The sequence below is a fragment of the Myotis lucifugus genome, unplaced genomic scaffold (assembly GCF_000147115.1).
Source record: "Myotis lucifugus unplaced genomic scaffold, Myoluc2.0 scaffold_33, whole genome shotgun sequence".
In the NCBI taxonomy this organism is placed as follows: Eukaryota; Metazoa; Chordata; class Mammalia; order Chiroptera; family Vespertilionidae; genus Myotis; species Myotis lucifugus.
The window spans coordinates 8,083,927-8,099,927 of NW_005871081.1; the positions used below are offsets into that span (position 1 = coordinate 8,083,927).

The 16,001-nt window shown below is 36.2% G+C and overlaps 1 protein-coding gene across 1 annotated transcript in view; it reads right to left on the minus strand.

The window, feature by feature from the left end:
• Positions 1-292: 292 nt before the first annotated feature.
• Positions 293-16,001, minus strand: part of TPP2 (tripeptidyl peptidase 2) — an 84,660-nt gene continuing 68,951 nt past the window's right edge. Inside the window, 6 exon segments of the mRNA XM_023752476.1 lie at positions 293-1,240; positions 3,505-3,624; positions 5,985-6,192; positions 6,962-7,092; positions 8,067-8,163; positions 12,725-12,876. Of these exon segments, the coding sequence (XP_023608244.1) occupies positions 1,151-1,240; positions 3,505-3,624; positions 5,985-6,192; positions 6,962-7,092; positions 8,067-8,163; positions 12,725-12,876 (798 nt within the window). The 3' untranslated portion in view covers positions 293-1,150.

Consider the following 16,001-nt stretch of genomic DNA (forward strand, 5'->3'; position numbering starts at 1 on the left):
ACACATACGTGCGTGCGCGCACACACACACTTGCTATAAGTCAGAAGAAGCCTTTAATATTGTCTATGTGTGTCTATTTATTTTACGGAGAAAGGATGAGAGAAGCAAGTATAATAGTCAGAAAGATAAAATAAGTTAAACATACATAAAATCTAATCACAATAAGATTGGAAACATTCAAATAATTGCAAGTCTATCAGAAACATTATAAATTACCTCAAGTTTTTTGTCTACGAATTTAATATTACTTTTGTTCTAATCCAAAATTTTAATTATGAAAAATTAAGACCAACTTTAAGAAGCTTCAATATTCACGTTTATTTATTAAAAAATTAAGGTATCAGTGTATATGGTGTACTGTGATCTTGGTTTTGCACATTTATTCATATGTTTACATTATTTCAACTTTAATAAACATACCATATGTGTGTCTTTACAATACCTGATAAAGATTTAGCTATCTGGCACTTATACATGTATTATTGGTTCATTCAGATGCTATGCACATAAAAAGGATGTTAAAAATGATTGGCCTGAAATTACTCCAAGATGAAGATTTATAGAAGGAGTGCCCCAGCAATTGCCACATTATTTATTTGTGCCCCTTTAAATTTCCCCCCTTAATTGAATGTAAAGGTTAAAAAAAAAAGACAAACCAAAAAAATATCTGAAATATCTGAAAGTGAAATTCTGTTACTTTTTAGTCCAATAAATAATTTTAGCTACGCTTAATGTAGCTTTTTTAAGGCCTTCATACAATTGAGAAAAATTAAAGTCGAACATGTTAAAACCCTGTTCTTTTATAAAATAAAAAATAGAATTTTACAGGTTTGCAGTTAAAAGTTACTATTCAAAACTTATCATGCATGTAGTAGCTGCAACCCAAATGAAAGTCCTTGGTGCTGGCAGTCAGGGCACAGCCCATTGCCAGCAATGTGAGGCATTAAGAACACGCCATGATGTCAGAGGTCTAGATTTACATGTATTAAGCCACACGCCAGCAAAGTCTCTGATAAATACACACCATTTTAATAATCAATATTTGATAGCAGATGAAAACATGCATTAGACTAAAAATGCCACAAATTTGTTTTTATGTCCATCCACTATAAAATTTTCTTTTTTAAAATTTAAAGTCTTGGTTCTCAGTTTAGAATACACAATAATCAGGAGGATACATGATGGGGAGCCAGTTTTCAGTAAAAGATGCACAATGGGTCCATCCAAGTAACTTCATCAGCTATAACAAAACACAGTGATATATTATTAAAGAACAGATTTTCAAGTTTAATGTTTAAGGCAAATTCTGCATTAAAAATTTAGTAATAATGTGGTAGTATGTAGAACTTTCCTTCCATCCAACCTAGCATCAATCCACCCACCTTCCTTTCTATGAACCAAAGTTCCTTACTACCAATTATAAACTTTCCTACCAGCTAACCTACCCTAGTAATTATTATCATCCGAACCAACCTCCCTTTTTCCCTCTTTCCTACTAACCTTTGTTTTCCTTACCAATTAACTTATTTGCTCCCTTCCTACCAATCTAGTTTCCTTTCATTCATTTTTTTTTTCTGAGTGCCCACTAGAAGTCAAATTAGGCATTGGGAAAACAACACTGAACAAACTGACTTCCCATTTTTAGAAACTTATGTTCAATTCAGGAAAACCAAATAATAAAACAGCAAGTTAATACATGAATAAATAAGTGAAAAAATATATATATATATAAATCAGGTATACAGTAAAAATAAAACCATATAATACAGAGTGACTGGGAAGTTACACGGTCAAGAAAGAGATCTCTTAGAAGGTAACATTTAAGTTGAAGCCTGAATGTACTGTGTCATCTGAGGAAAAGCTTTCTGTACGGCTCGAACAGTTAGGTCCCCTCTGGACAGGGTGTGGCCAAGGATTTCACCCAAGCAGAAAGGAGGCTAGTGTGGCAGAAGCAGAGTGAACAGGGGAAGTGTGATCTGAGATATGGCTAGAAAGGAAGGCAGGAGCCAGATTATATGAGGCCTTATAGGCCACAGTGAGGAGTTTGGATTTTATTCTAAATGTAATGGAAATTCACCAGTAGGTGTCAAAGCCAATGTTTCTGGTTGCTAGTTGAAAAACAGACAGGGAAGCAGAGTGGAGGGGAGACAAGTTACAAAACACCCCTGAAATCAATGTCTGGGTGGATCACAGGCTTCACAAATGTACAAGTTTGCAGAGTACAGCCTACATGATGAGACTGGACTTATTAACAATTAATTCCAGAAAGAGTTCTCTTAACCTATTCAGAGATCTGAAGGAGCTAATTTAAAATGTCATACAATTTTAACTGGTAAAGGTATGCAAAAAAGGGTCTAAGAGTAAAGATAACCTATAGTTTAATAAAAAATTTCCATAGGAACCTACTGGTTAGTTTTACACCCAAAGAATACCTTAAATATAAAGAGCAGCCCCTTGACCGCATAACCAACATTCCCCAACCTCCCTTTAGGCATAAACCAATTACGCATCACAAAGACAAGGTCAATAATAAATAATATCTGTGGAATTCAGTAAGTTTTTATACTTGACAATTAACTTCTGCAAAAAGGACAACCACAGAATTTCACTCAATATAGTACAATATGTGATAAAATAACATCATGGCTGCCCTGGCTGGTGTGGTTGTTGGTTGGTGTGTTATCCCATACACTGAAAGGTCATGGGTTTGAATCCCAGTCAGGACACACCCAGATTGTGGGTTTGACCGTAGTCCAGGATATACAAGAGGCACCGATCAATACTGCTCTCTCACATTACTGTTTTTTTCTCTCCCCTACCCTTGCTCTCTCTCTCAAATCAGTAAAAACATATCCTCAGGTGAGGATACAAAAATGTAATAAGCCCTGGCCTGTGTTTTTCAGTGATTAGAGCACTGGCCCACCAAAGGGTCATGGGTTCAATCCCCAGCCCATTCGAGCACGAGCAGGAGGCAACCAATCAATGTGTCTCTCTCATCTCGATGTTTCTCTGTTCCTTCCTTTCTTTCTCTGGCTCCCCCACCCTTCTACTCTCTCTAAAAATCAATAGAAAAAATATCATTGAGTGTGGATTAATAAAAATAATAATAATAAAATAACATAATGGCCTATCATCTCAAATGAAGAAAATCAAATATAAAACTCTAAAAATTCAACCATTTTAGAATTAAGCCAATATGTATTTAAAGAAATTATTTCCTTCATAAAGGAAAACTTTGTCTTCTACCTGTACAAAATTCATAATGCATTGTGTGTATATTAAAAACACCTGAAGCTAAATACAAGTTTTCTGGACAGGAGTAAAAAATTTAAATAGCTTTTGACTGCCTCTTTATGTATTTATTTTATTGTTCAAATTACATTGATTAAATATTATTCATGATAAAGTCAGTACTGTTATATCACTACCATGAGGCTTTTTAGGTATCTTGTCACTATGCAGTATTGAAGTGACCCTTATGGTGACAACTGAAATATCACTTACTTGAATACAATTTTTCCAGTTTTCTTTTGTTGGTTTTTCTTCCACAAGTTTAGTTGCAAATTTAAGGCCTCTCCCATACATTTTATTTACTAATGCATGCTTGTATGCAAATGTCAAAACCTGTAATGTAAAATAAGATAAAGCTTATCTATGAAATATTTAATATCTTAAGGCATATAGCTTTAATGAAAAATTAAGGCTTTTACAGAAGTATAGCTTTTAAAATGAACATGTTATATATCATGGAAATTTAAAAAAATTTTTAAAAGAACAATGTCGCCCTGGCTGGTTTGGTTCAGTGGATAGAGCGCCAGCCTGTGAACTGGGTCCCAGGTTCGAATCCGTCAAGGACACATGTCTGGGTTGTGGGCTCGATCCCCAGTGGGGGGCATGCAGGAGGCAGCCAATTAGTGATTCTCTCTCATCATTGCTGTTTCTATCTCTCCCTCTCCCTTCCTCTCTGAAATCAATAAAAATATATTTTAAAAAATAATAATAAAAATAAAAGAACAATGTCTTCAAAAAAGGAGGGTATCCCACAGAACAGGTAATTTATCTTAAGGAAGAAATTTTTTATAATAAATTCACTAGCTGTTGAAATCCATACCAAAATACCTCTTCATGAAAAAGAAAGCAGGGCTAACCTAAATGATTGCAAAAATGCAAATTATGACAGAAGTACAAAAGTATAGTTATTATAAATTATCAAAATTATAAACGATAAAAGAAATGTATTAATTATATAAACTTTCCACTACATACTTTTATACAAGTTTTGTACCTTTAACTATCATATCTGTCAAATATACTTGTAACCATTTATTTACTTTTTTGGTCTCTACTTTTAGAATGTAAGAACATTCTCAAATAAAGAAATCCTGTCGCATTTATTTGTATTTTAGAGCCAAGTAAAATGTAAAATAATTGTTTAACTCTGAATGTAAATAGGCAGGTAATATAATGCACGGCCCCTAATACAGTAGTATTATAGAAGAAATATAATTATTTATAACAATTTTATTATGATGTTGATCAACTTTCTGTTGGACCCATATCTTATTTGTCTTTTTCCAGCAGCAATCTTTTTTCAGTGTTTGGCATAAAGTAGATATGTGACAGGTCCTCCTGTGTACTTAATACTCATTCATAAAAATGTGGTAGGTAGTGTCATTCACTATCCTCACTCAAAAGATAAGAAACTGAGACATCAGAATAAGATCACACAGATAAAAGTAGAAGAAGCAGGATTCAAACTCCAGGGGTCTGATTTCAGATCCAAATTCTTTTTTTTTTTTTAATATATTTTTATTGATTTTAGAGAGGAAAGGAGAGGGAAAGAGAGATAGAAACATCAATGATGAGAGAGAATCACTGATTGGCTGCCTTTTGCATGCCCCCCACTGGGGATCGAGCCTGCAACCTGGGCATGTGCCCTGACCAGGAATCGAACCGTAACCTCTTGGTTCATAGGTTGGCGCTCAACCACTGAGCCACACTGGCTGGGCTCAAATCCAAATTCTTAACCTCTGGTTCAGTTTCCTGAATATAACTGAGTTCCTCCTACATATGCACTACTGTGCAGTGGGGGGGGAACCTGAAGCATACAGGAAGAAGTTTCCCCCTACTTCCAACGGTCTTTCCAACTATGAATTACCATAGTTCATTTTGAAGATAAACATCTGTCTACTAAAACAAAACAATTTTTGTGCTAAGCAAGGAGAATTCCACTGATTTCATTTTATTTTTTTTTTATCTCCAGGGGAAAGAAAGGTTGACAAAAAATTGTAGTTATTGTAATGTCTACTATAAGAGTTATAGTAGAGAGCTAAAAGGACTTAAAAACATTTTATAACCAAAACCCAAACATCTGTCAATGTTATTTTTACTAAACTGGTCAAAATTTTGATCAGCTATAAATCAAGATGATAATTATTTAGAAGTTTGAGTTTTGAGAAAAATATCTAAATTAACCAGGATACCATCCCACTCCCCAATCCCTGACAAATTAGCACATAAATACAGGGTGTCCCAAAAAATGTATACATAACAGCTGATAGCTCAACTTTGAAAATGAAATGTATTTTAATTAAATACTGCCTTTATAATTATACAAAGTGTGTGTATACATTTTTGGGACACCATGAAGACACTTTCTAGAAGATATTTTTCATTTTAGCTTCATACATAACTAGCTAGATTAACCAAAAGAATACTACATACATTCTCAAACTGTTTTCAGATTATTGCTGAATAGCCACTTTGCAGACAGATAAAATAATGGTAAAAATTGTTTTAAAACAGATATGACAAATAGGTAGTGCTAAACACGTCTTCTTCAGAGCCAAGCTTACATTCACTACATTTATTCTCTTCTTCTTCTTCTGGCCAGTAACTGGGAAATAGTAAACAGTAGGCAATGGGGCACAAGATAAATCTGTGATGTAACCAAAAACTGCACAAAAAAGCAGCAGAAAGGTTACCTTATTGTCAAAAAGATCAGTCCATTTTGTAGTTTCCCAAAAAGTTTCCGTCAGAGAATCCAAAGTACTTTCTCCTTCTTCTTCTCTTCCTTCTGCATCACTGGAAACAGCCCCATCTTGATCCTGTGCTTGAAGAAGATGGTCGGCCAGGGCACATCCTTTTCTACACAGGGCATCTACGAGGGTGGATTTCTGTTTGTCCATGTCACTGCACACCAAATCAAAATACATTTCACAGATAAGTAAAATTTCTTTAAAAGTACAGCCTTATCTGAATTAAACCCATGCATTTTTTTGCTTAATATTTACAATGCAGAGATGTTATTAAGTAGCTATGTATATACATTTGTATCGTACATCAAATAAAATTTCTAATAAACATCCAATGAGCCACTATTTTTACACAGGTTAAATGGGTTAGAACAGATGGACTTGGTTGAAAAAGAATGCCATCAGAAAACAAATACAATGCTTACTCTGTGCCAGGAACTCTTTTACCATTTTATACTCAAAACAATTCTATGAGTAAGATACTATTAATTACCCCCATTTTGCAAAGGGAAAAACTGAGGCACAAAGAGATTAAGCATTTGCTCAAGGTCCTACAATTAGGAAGTGGCAGATCCAGGATTCTAAGCTACTTAGTCTTTTTCTGGAATCCCTACTCTTAATCACTAAGGTAGACTGCCTTGCTCCAGGGCAGGTATCTTTATCTTCTTCTGATGTAACAAATCTCTACCAGGACTGAATCTAATGGTAAAGAAAGCAAACTGCTTTTCTTCTGCTTCATCTTAAAATGATTAAAGAAAATTATGACAAAGTATCTAAGGAGGGAGTATCTAAATCTTGACAACTCATTAGTTATAAGGATATAACAAATACCAAGAAGGAAAAATATTCTCAATAATATCAATCCCTATTTTTAAAAAGGTAACTAAGAAATGAGATGCAAGAAAGATTATTTACTGGTTAGGTACTTTTTTATAGTAGCTGCATCGGGCCTGGGGTCAGTCTTCATAGCAATATAAATTGCTAGGGCCGTTTGATCTATATGAGAAATAACAGCATCTGCAGCTTCAACAATTTCATTAAGTCTTTTCATTCGTTCCTGGAGAGGAAAAAAAGGTAAAAGGAAGGAAAAAAAAAAAAGCATGTTATCAATGAGTATATTGAAGCATTTACATGTCTGTTGTCTCAACTCCAGTGTGAGGGGACTATATAGTCCACTTGCAGCCCAGGGGGCTCTGCACTCCTACCAAGATCTTTGTAACTGTCAGCATCTCTTCAAAAGCTGAGCTTAGACAAGAAAATACCTAATTTACACTCCCCATTGGCCTTAAGTGGTGAGAGTAAGCAAAAGATAAATTTCATAAAAATGTAAAGTGTTTTCTACAAAGGCAACTCCTTTTCTGGGTATCTTAAGAAAATATTTTAGAGATTGGCTATTTACCTCAGTTGCATGCCACCTGCCACATAAAAACAGAAGTAAAAAAAGCACTAGCTAATGAAACAAGTTTACGATTATTCATGGTGTTCTTAGTAATCTGCTTCTCCTGTTCAAGTCTTTTAGGTCTCCTTTCAACACTTTCTAGTTCACTCTAAACCCTTGATAATTTTTAAATGATTATGGCTAGCTTATTCCTATTACCATGATTACTAATGAGAGCTGGCCATGTTAATAAAGTATGAAATTATAGCTATTTCTTAAAAGCAAGAACTGTAAACAAACTTAATGCAAAGTAAGGGGTGCTTCTTTTGCTGAAGATATTAGGATTTGCACAGGCTAGGACCACTGCCTCTGTTCCTTGCCCTGTAGGTTAACGCCAGAAAAGCAATCCTTAGAGTATCTTAACTACTACTACTACTCCCAGTGATCAAAGAGCAAGAATCCTAAACTTATAGTAATGGTCAGGTTCTTTACTTAGCTTAAATGAAAACAGCTTAATGGAACAGTCAACTTGAGGAAACACATTTTCAGCAAGAATAGAAGACAAATATAAGTTTGTCTTAATTCAAAACACAAACCTTATTTAATATTACAAACAAAATAAGATACTCATATTAAAAATGAACAGGCTCAACCTTTTCAGCATCCAACTGATGAAGTCGTGCAACATATAGAGGAAGATAATTAGGGTATGTTTCTTTCAATTCATTATAAATATCACTAGAATCCAGCCTATATACAAAAGAAAGAAAAATCATTATTTCATTTATTTTAGAAAGAAAATTTCCATATTTCCTATTTTTTAACATTGTTTTAAAGTTCCAGTCAATAATATAAGGCTTCAATTTGAAATATAAGTATACCTAATGACAAGGATTATCATTATTTGCAGGTGGTATAAATATGCTTACCTAAAAAATCAATGAAATAAAAAAATGAAAATCATTTCAATTAAGAGTTCAATAGGATGGAAGATAAAAATAAGCATCGACAGCTTTCCCAAATAGAGGAAAAAGCCCAACCAGTGTGGCTCAATGGTGAGCATTGACCTGTGAACCAGGGGGTTGCAGTTTTATTCCCGTCAGGGCACATGCCTGGGTTGTGGGCTCGGTCCCCAGTTAGGGGCATGTGGCAGGCAGCTGGTCAATGATTCTCTCTCATTGTTGATGTTTCTGTCTCTCTCTTCCTCTCCCTTCCTCTCTGAAATCAATAAAACTATATTTTTAAAAAATACTAATGACAAATGACAACAACGTTGTTGTTTTTTAAAAAAAAAAGGGAGGGGAAAACATTCACAAATAGCAAGAAAAAATAAAGATTTAGAAATGTCCGAGATCAAAAGAAAAATGTAACTCTTTCTGAAAAATCTAAAGTCTTGATTGAATAAAGAGACATTCCATGTTCCCAGATGGGGAAATTGAATAAAACTAGGCCAGTTCTTCCTGATTACATGGAGTGGGAAGCAGTAGCCAGTAGTCTTCTCGGTTTGACTTGCCTGAAATGGAACCACTGCATCCTGAGCTGGGGTGAGGTGACTGGAGCCTCAAACCCAAGGCAGAAAAGTAGCAGCTGAGCAGAAAAAAGAGCCCGCACTTCTTGACCACATTTGCCTGAAAATTAGCCTCAACAATAGGCATCTGGGCTATATGAGAAATTCCAAAATCCTGCTCCTCCCAGAAGAAATTCCTGTGACCTGGAGCTGAGGAGAACCAGCCTGGCATAAAATGTCTGCATCACTATCATGCCAGAAGTCAATCTCACTTTTGAGTGATTTACATCACATTTTCAACTGTTTATAACATCCTACAACCAGCCAGAGACTAACCTAAAGACTTTGATTTCTGATAGATACAACCTAGTTTTAAATGGAAAGATACTTTTGAATATGGACTGACATTATAATGGGAATCATTTTCATAATCTGATGTCTGTTCTCTGTAAGACCTCATGACTGAAGGGATACACACATAATCAGCTATGAGGACTCCAATAGAAAATCAGTGGTAAAAGAAATACAGTGGGGCCTTGACTTACGAGTTTAATTCGTTCCGAGACCGAGCTCGTTAACTCAAATTACTCTGTCAACTCAATGCAAAAAATCAGCTGAGAGACAGCTGGTATCTCAAAAAACTCATTAGTCGGGACACTCATAAGTCAAGGCCCCACTGTACTGCATATCACAAATGGAAAAAGCAATCAATTTTACTACATAGAATACATTCTTATGTAAAATGTAAGTTAAAAGTCAAATGATAAGTTGGGGAAAAATTCTGTGACAAGTACAATAGAGCATTAATATATTCTATGTTAAAAGAAAAATCTGATGTGCCAATAGAAAAACAGGCAAAGAACATGGTTCAACTGACAGAAGCTATACAACGAATGAATAACATTTAAAAAGCTCAAATTTAACAGCTACTAAAGAAATGCACGATTGGGGCCGGGGAGTGACCGTGGGAGGGTTCCAGAGCATGTCCAGCCCATGGCTGGACCCCAGCAGCAGGCTAACCTACCGGTTGGAGCACCTGCCCCCTGGTGGTCAGTGCACGTCATAGAGAGTGGTTGAGTGGCCTTAGCATATCATTACCATATTACCCTTTGATTGGTTGAACATATGACCAAACACTTAGCATATTAGGCTTTTATTACATAAGATACATTAGTTGATCAAAGATCTAAATATAAGATCTGAAACAATCCTATATAATAAAAGGCTAATATGCAAATTGTACCCCCGGGAGTTTGATTGCTTGCTATGACGTGTACCAGGGGGTGGTGTAGAACATGGTGGATGACCAGCAGTGGCAATGGAGCACTGAGGGAGCGAGGGAAGGAGGAGGCGGGGAGGTGGGGAACCTGATCAGCCCTGATCACTGGCCAGGCCTGGGGACCCTACCCGTGCATGAATTTCATGCACCGGGCCTCTAGCAAATTACATAGAAGAAAACATAAGTACTACTTATGGACCTTGGTCTTAAAGAACATTTTATGAATTTGACCCCAAAGGCAAGGAAATGCAAAAATAAATAAATGGGGCTATATCAAACTAAAAAGTTTCTGCACAGCAAAAAAAAAAAAAAAAAAGACAACAATGCAAAAAGGCAATCAACTGAATGGAAGACATCTCCAACATGGGCTTAATATCCAAAATATATAAAAAACTTACACAACTCAACACCAAACAAACAATCCAATTATAAAATGGACAGAGGCCCTGTACTGATACCTCTCCTGAGGAAACATACAAATGACCAACCAACATTTGAAAAGATGTTCAACTTCATTAGCTTTTAGGGAAAAGCAAATCAAAACTACAATGAGATACCACCTCATTCATCTTAGAATAGCTATCATCTACAAGACGGAATAACAACAGGTGTTGGAGAGGCTGTGGAGAAAAAGGAACCCTTATTCACTGGTGGTGGGAATGTAAACTGGTGCAACCACTAAGGAAAACAGTATGGTGATTTCCTCAAAAAATTAAGAATAGCCCTAGCCGGTTTGGCTCAGCGGATAGAGCGTCAGCCTGCGGAATCAAGGGTCCCAGGTTTGATTCTGGTCAGGGGTATGTGCCTTGTTTGCGGGCGCATTCCCAGTGGGGAGTGTGCAGTAGGCAGCTGATCGATGTTTCTCTCTCATCGATGTTTCTAACTCTCTATCCCTCTCCCTTCCTCTCTGTAAAAAAATCAATAAAATATATTTTTAAAAAATTAAGAATAGAATAATCATATGACCCAGAAATGCCTCTTCTGGGTATCTACTGGAAAGATTTGAAAACATTTATTTGCAAAGATATATGAACTCCTATGTTCGTTGTAGCATTACTCACAGTGGATAAGACACAGAGACAAAGTGCCCTCAAAAGAGGGTTGGATAAAGATGTAGTACATATATACAATGGACTACTACTCAGCTATTAGAACAGCTGAAATACTGCCATTTGTGACAACATGAATGGACCATGAGAATATTGTACTAAGCGAAATAAGTCAGTCAGAAAAAACTAAGAACCATATGATTTCACTCATATGTGGAATATAAAACTGAAATTCATAGACAGAAACAACAGTATTGTGCTTATCAGAGGGAATGGGGTGGAGGAATGGTAAAGGCTAAAGGGGCCAAGTATATGGTGATGGAAAATGATATGACTTTGAGTGGGGTACACAATATAATATGCAGATCATATATTATAGAAATGCACACACTTGAAACCTATATAATCCTATCAACCAATGTTATCCCAAAGAATTTAATGTAAAAAATGGGCAGAAGATCTGAATAGACATTTTTCCAAAGAAGACATATAGTTGGCCAATAGGTACATGAGAAGATGCTCAGCATCTTCATTACCAGGGAAATGCCCAGTCAAAATCACAATGAGATATCACTTCATATCTGCTAGAATAGCTATTATCAAAAGGACTAGAAAAAACATTGTTGACAAGAATGTAGAGAAAAGGGAATCCTTGTGCACTACAGTAAACAGTATGGAGGTTTCTCAAAAATTGAAAATAGAACTACCATATGATCCAGCAATTCCACTTCTTTGTATTTATCCAAAGAAAACAAAATTAAGCACATAAATATAGAGGACAGTTGGTGTTTCCCAGAGGCAGAGGGTGGGAGTGGGAGAAATGGATAAACTTTTTTTACTTAAACCAGAAAAAATTAAAAAAAATAAAAATGGCATTTTAAAGGACTATTAAATGACATAGGAAATAGTCATATAATACAGTAATTAGAAAACTAGGATACATCAATATCATTTACACTGCTACATGTAAATACAGAGGTAAATAACACTAGCACATTGATTATCTTTGGAGAATGGGCAAAGTGATTTTTCTTTTTTACTGTTGGGAGTACTATAGATGTCTCCCATCCCTCCCTTTACCCCTCCACCTGGCTCTCGCCCCACCCCAGGCCTTCATTGCACTATTGTCTATACCCTTGGGTTATGCATATATACATATAAATTCTTTGGTTAACCTCTTCCTGTCCCCTCCCCACTTCCCTGTTAGATCTGTCTGTTCCATGCTTTTATTTTCTTTTTATACCTTCCAATAAAATTCTCTTCTAAGAGTAAATCAGAATAAGAAACTAACATAAAAATTTAAAAGATTCTTATCACAAAAGAGAATTCTATAATAAATATAGGAAAATTTAAAAGTACCTGTAATCCTACTATCTACTGCTAACATTTTTTGAATATAGCATATACACATAATATTGTTGTAAAGGGGAAAATAAAAGTAAACTCTTTGAGGATTAAAATACATTAAAAACTTACTTTGTCATCCATTGAATTTTAAGATCTCGTAATGCTTCAGTAAACTCTTCTTTGAAATCCTTCTCTTTTTCTAAATCTTTTTCTTTATCTTTGCTGCCATTCTTAGTCTTTGTTGGTGGAGATATTAGATAGTAATGAACAGGGATTACATCCTATGAATGTGGAGAGAGAGTTTTAAATTAACATGCGCAATTTTACATATTTTAAAATCACATATAATAGCTAAATATTACATATCATGGAGTTGTACCACACTGTATTCCAGACTCTAATGCAAGCATGTCAGTCAAACTTGCGGCCCATGGGCCGCATGCAGCCCACAATGGATATTTTTGCAGCCCAGCCAATAAAACAGTATGTAAGAAACATTTTAATAAAAATTCCGTAACTTAATTTTTACAATATCCTGTTACACATAATTACTAATAATGAACTACAACGTTCGCTAATGATTGATTACTATAATCGTGTTGCATTCATTTCCCTTAAGAGCCTTATGCGCAGGCGCACCATTTCTCTCCACTAATACCAGCAGCAAATATTTTAGCAGCCGATTGCCACATCATTAGTCTTGGACTGACTTGTTTAGTGTGCGCAACAGGAAATATTTCGCTTTCGGAGAACAAGAAAAATAGGTTTATTTGCATTATGCTTATTAATTTGTGCAGTTATTCAGTGTGTGGTAAGTTAATGTTCAAGAAAAAAATACTAATTTTTATTAAAATGTTCTATTATTTTGTGTTAACGATTACTCATTTATTTCAGCCCTTTGTATTCAGCATGTCTCTATCAAAATAAACCTATGTTTCTATGAAATTGAAGTTTTATTTTCTTGCAGCCCATATAAACTTTCCTTGTTTATCTGGCCTGTGTTAGCCTTTGGGTTTGACACGCTTGCTCTAATGCATCATATAATAGATAAAAAATTCCAATCTGCGATCAAAGTAATTTTCTCCCCAACTTTAAAGTACCAACGCTTCTACTATCTCCTTTAAATAAGGGAGGTAAGAATAAATTTTTCTCTATATGAATGTATTTGGTATTCTTAGTTTTACTTGATAGACTAATTACAAAAGTATATTGAGTCTTGCACATTTTCTGAGAAGGGGAGAAAATAAGTTAGAACAACAACAAAAAAGATCCTCCTTTCTCTGTAAGTAAATTTAAAGAAAAATTTATTTCTTCATTCAGTTAACAGGACTTATGGAGCCCTTTAAGGTGCCAGTGAATGCTCTGAGTGTTGAAGAACAAAGCAGACAAGGCCCTTTCTTGCCCTCAGGAAGCATATGTTCTAGTGGGGGAAGACAGACAACAAACATATAAGTAAATACATATCAGATTTTCACATGATATGAAGAAAATAAGACTGCTAGGTAAGGTGGGGGAACCACTCTAGACAAAGTGGTTATGGAAGGCCACTCCAAAGAGGTATCATCCAATCTAACTGAACCTAAATGACCTAAAAAAAGAACCTCAAATAAATGAGGAGAGGAAAAGTGTTTGAAGGTAGAAGATGAGCATGTGCAAAAACCAGAGCTTGGTATCTGGGGAGCACAGCTATATGTACTGAGCAAATGGGCAGTGACCATATTAAATAGGGTTGATAAAATATGGGAGAAAAAAAGGAACATCCAGACTTTATTCTAAGTGCAAGAGGAAGTCTACCAGACGAGTTTTATGCAAGGTGATGAAATGATTAAAGATTTTTGCTTTTTGTTTAATAACTGAATCCCGTATAAATTAAAAGTTTTTGTTTTGGACGATAGAGGGCAAAAGTAGAAAAAGGGAAAAGCAAGTTAGTAAGCAAACCTAGGCACCACAACACTGCCTTGAATGAAAAAAACAGGCTATAAAAGAAATAAAGAAAAAGAGACAGAACACAGAGATAATCTGAGGTATGGCAGCCCTGAGAATAGCCAGTGTGAACAAAGAGGGAGAGGTCAACTGAAGACTACAGCTGAGAGGTAATGTAAGATAGGAGAATGAAACAACTGGAAAGCCTGGTGCCAGGGGCTACTGATGACCATGACAAGTCCAGTGTCAGTGGACAGTAAAGGCTGACCAAGAAAGATAAAGAGAAATCAAGTACGAAGTATGATAGGTCTTTTGAAAAGTTCTTCTTTGTAGAGAGCAGAGAAATGTGGTAATTATATCCAATTACATGTATTTCCATCTATTTTATTAAAGCACATAAGTCTCTACTTATGAAAAGTATTGCATTATCTGGGAAATCTTTTCTTGTATTTACTAGTTCGGTTTTTAACACAATAACTAGGTGTCCTTAATTGAATCATTATTTACTTATTTTCATTTTCCCTATTATTTATTAAGTCAATTTCTCAAATTCTGTCTTCAGGTTCACATTAAAAATAACACTAAATTAAAATAAATTCTTATATGTTTTAATCTTTAAAACTTCTAAAATGAAAAAAAATTATATTACCAAACAGACTTTTACTGCTGTAATCACAGCCACCAGAAAAAGCTTTAGATAGAGTTAAAAAAATAGTATTGCAAGCCCCCACCTTCCCCCAAATAGGATTTTTAGCTGTAAATACTACATAAATGTGGCCATTTTAAATGTTTCACAATTAAACTTTATTTTGGGATATAATAGTAGTATAAGGAACTATTATTATAGTTGTTTTAATAGTATTCAACCATAAAATAATTACTATTTCAATATGACTAATTTTAAGCCCAGAAAATCAAAGATGGAAAACTAGAGGCCCGGTGAACAAAAATTTGTGCACTCGGGGGGGGGGGGGGGGCCCTCAGCCCGTCCTGTGCCCTCTCACAGTCTGGGACCCCTCAGGAGATAATGACCTGCTGGCTTGGGCCTGCTCCCAAGTGGCAGAGGGCAGGCCCAATCCCTAGGTGCAGCCCCTGGTCGGGCTCAGAGCAGGGCCGATTGGGGAGTTGGGGCGCTGCCCCGTCATGCACAGAGCAGGGCGGATTGGGAGGTTGCGATGCCACCCTCAGTCACGCTCAGGGTAGGGCCGATTGGGGGGTTGGGGCACCGCCCCCTGTCACACTCAAGGCAGGGTCAATGGGGAGGTTGCGGTGCCACCCCGTCATGCACAGAGCAGGGCCCATCAGGGGGGTTGGGGCTCCATACCCTGTCACACACAGAGCAGGGCCGATCAGGGGGTTGGGGCGCTGCCCTGTCACACACAGAGCAGGGCCGATCAGGGGGTTGAGGAGCTCCCCGCTGTCACGCACAGAGCAGGGCACCATCAGGGGGTTAGGGAGCTCTCCCCTGTCACGCACAGAGCAG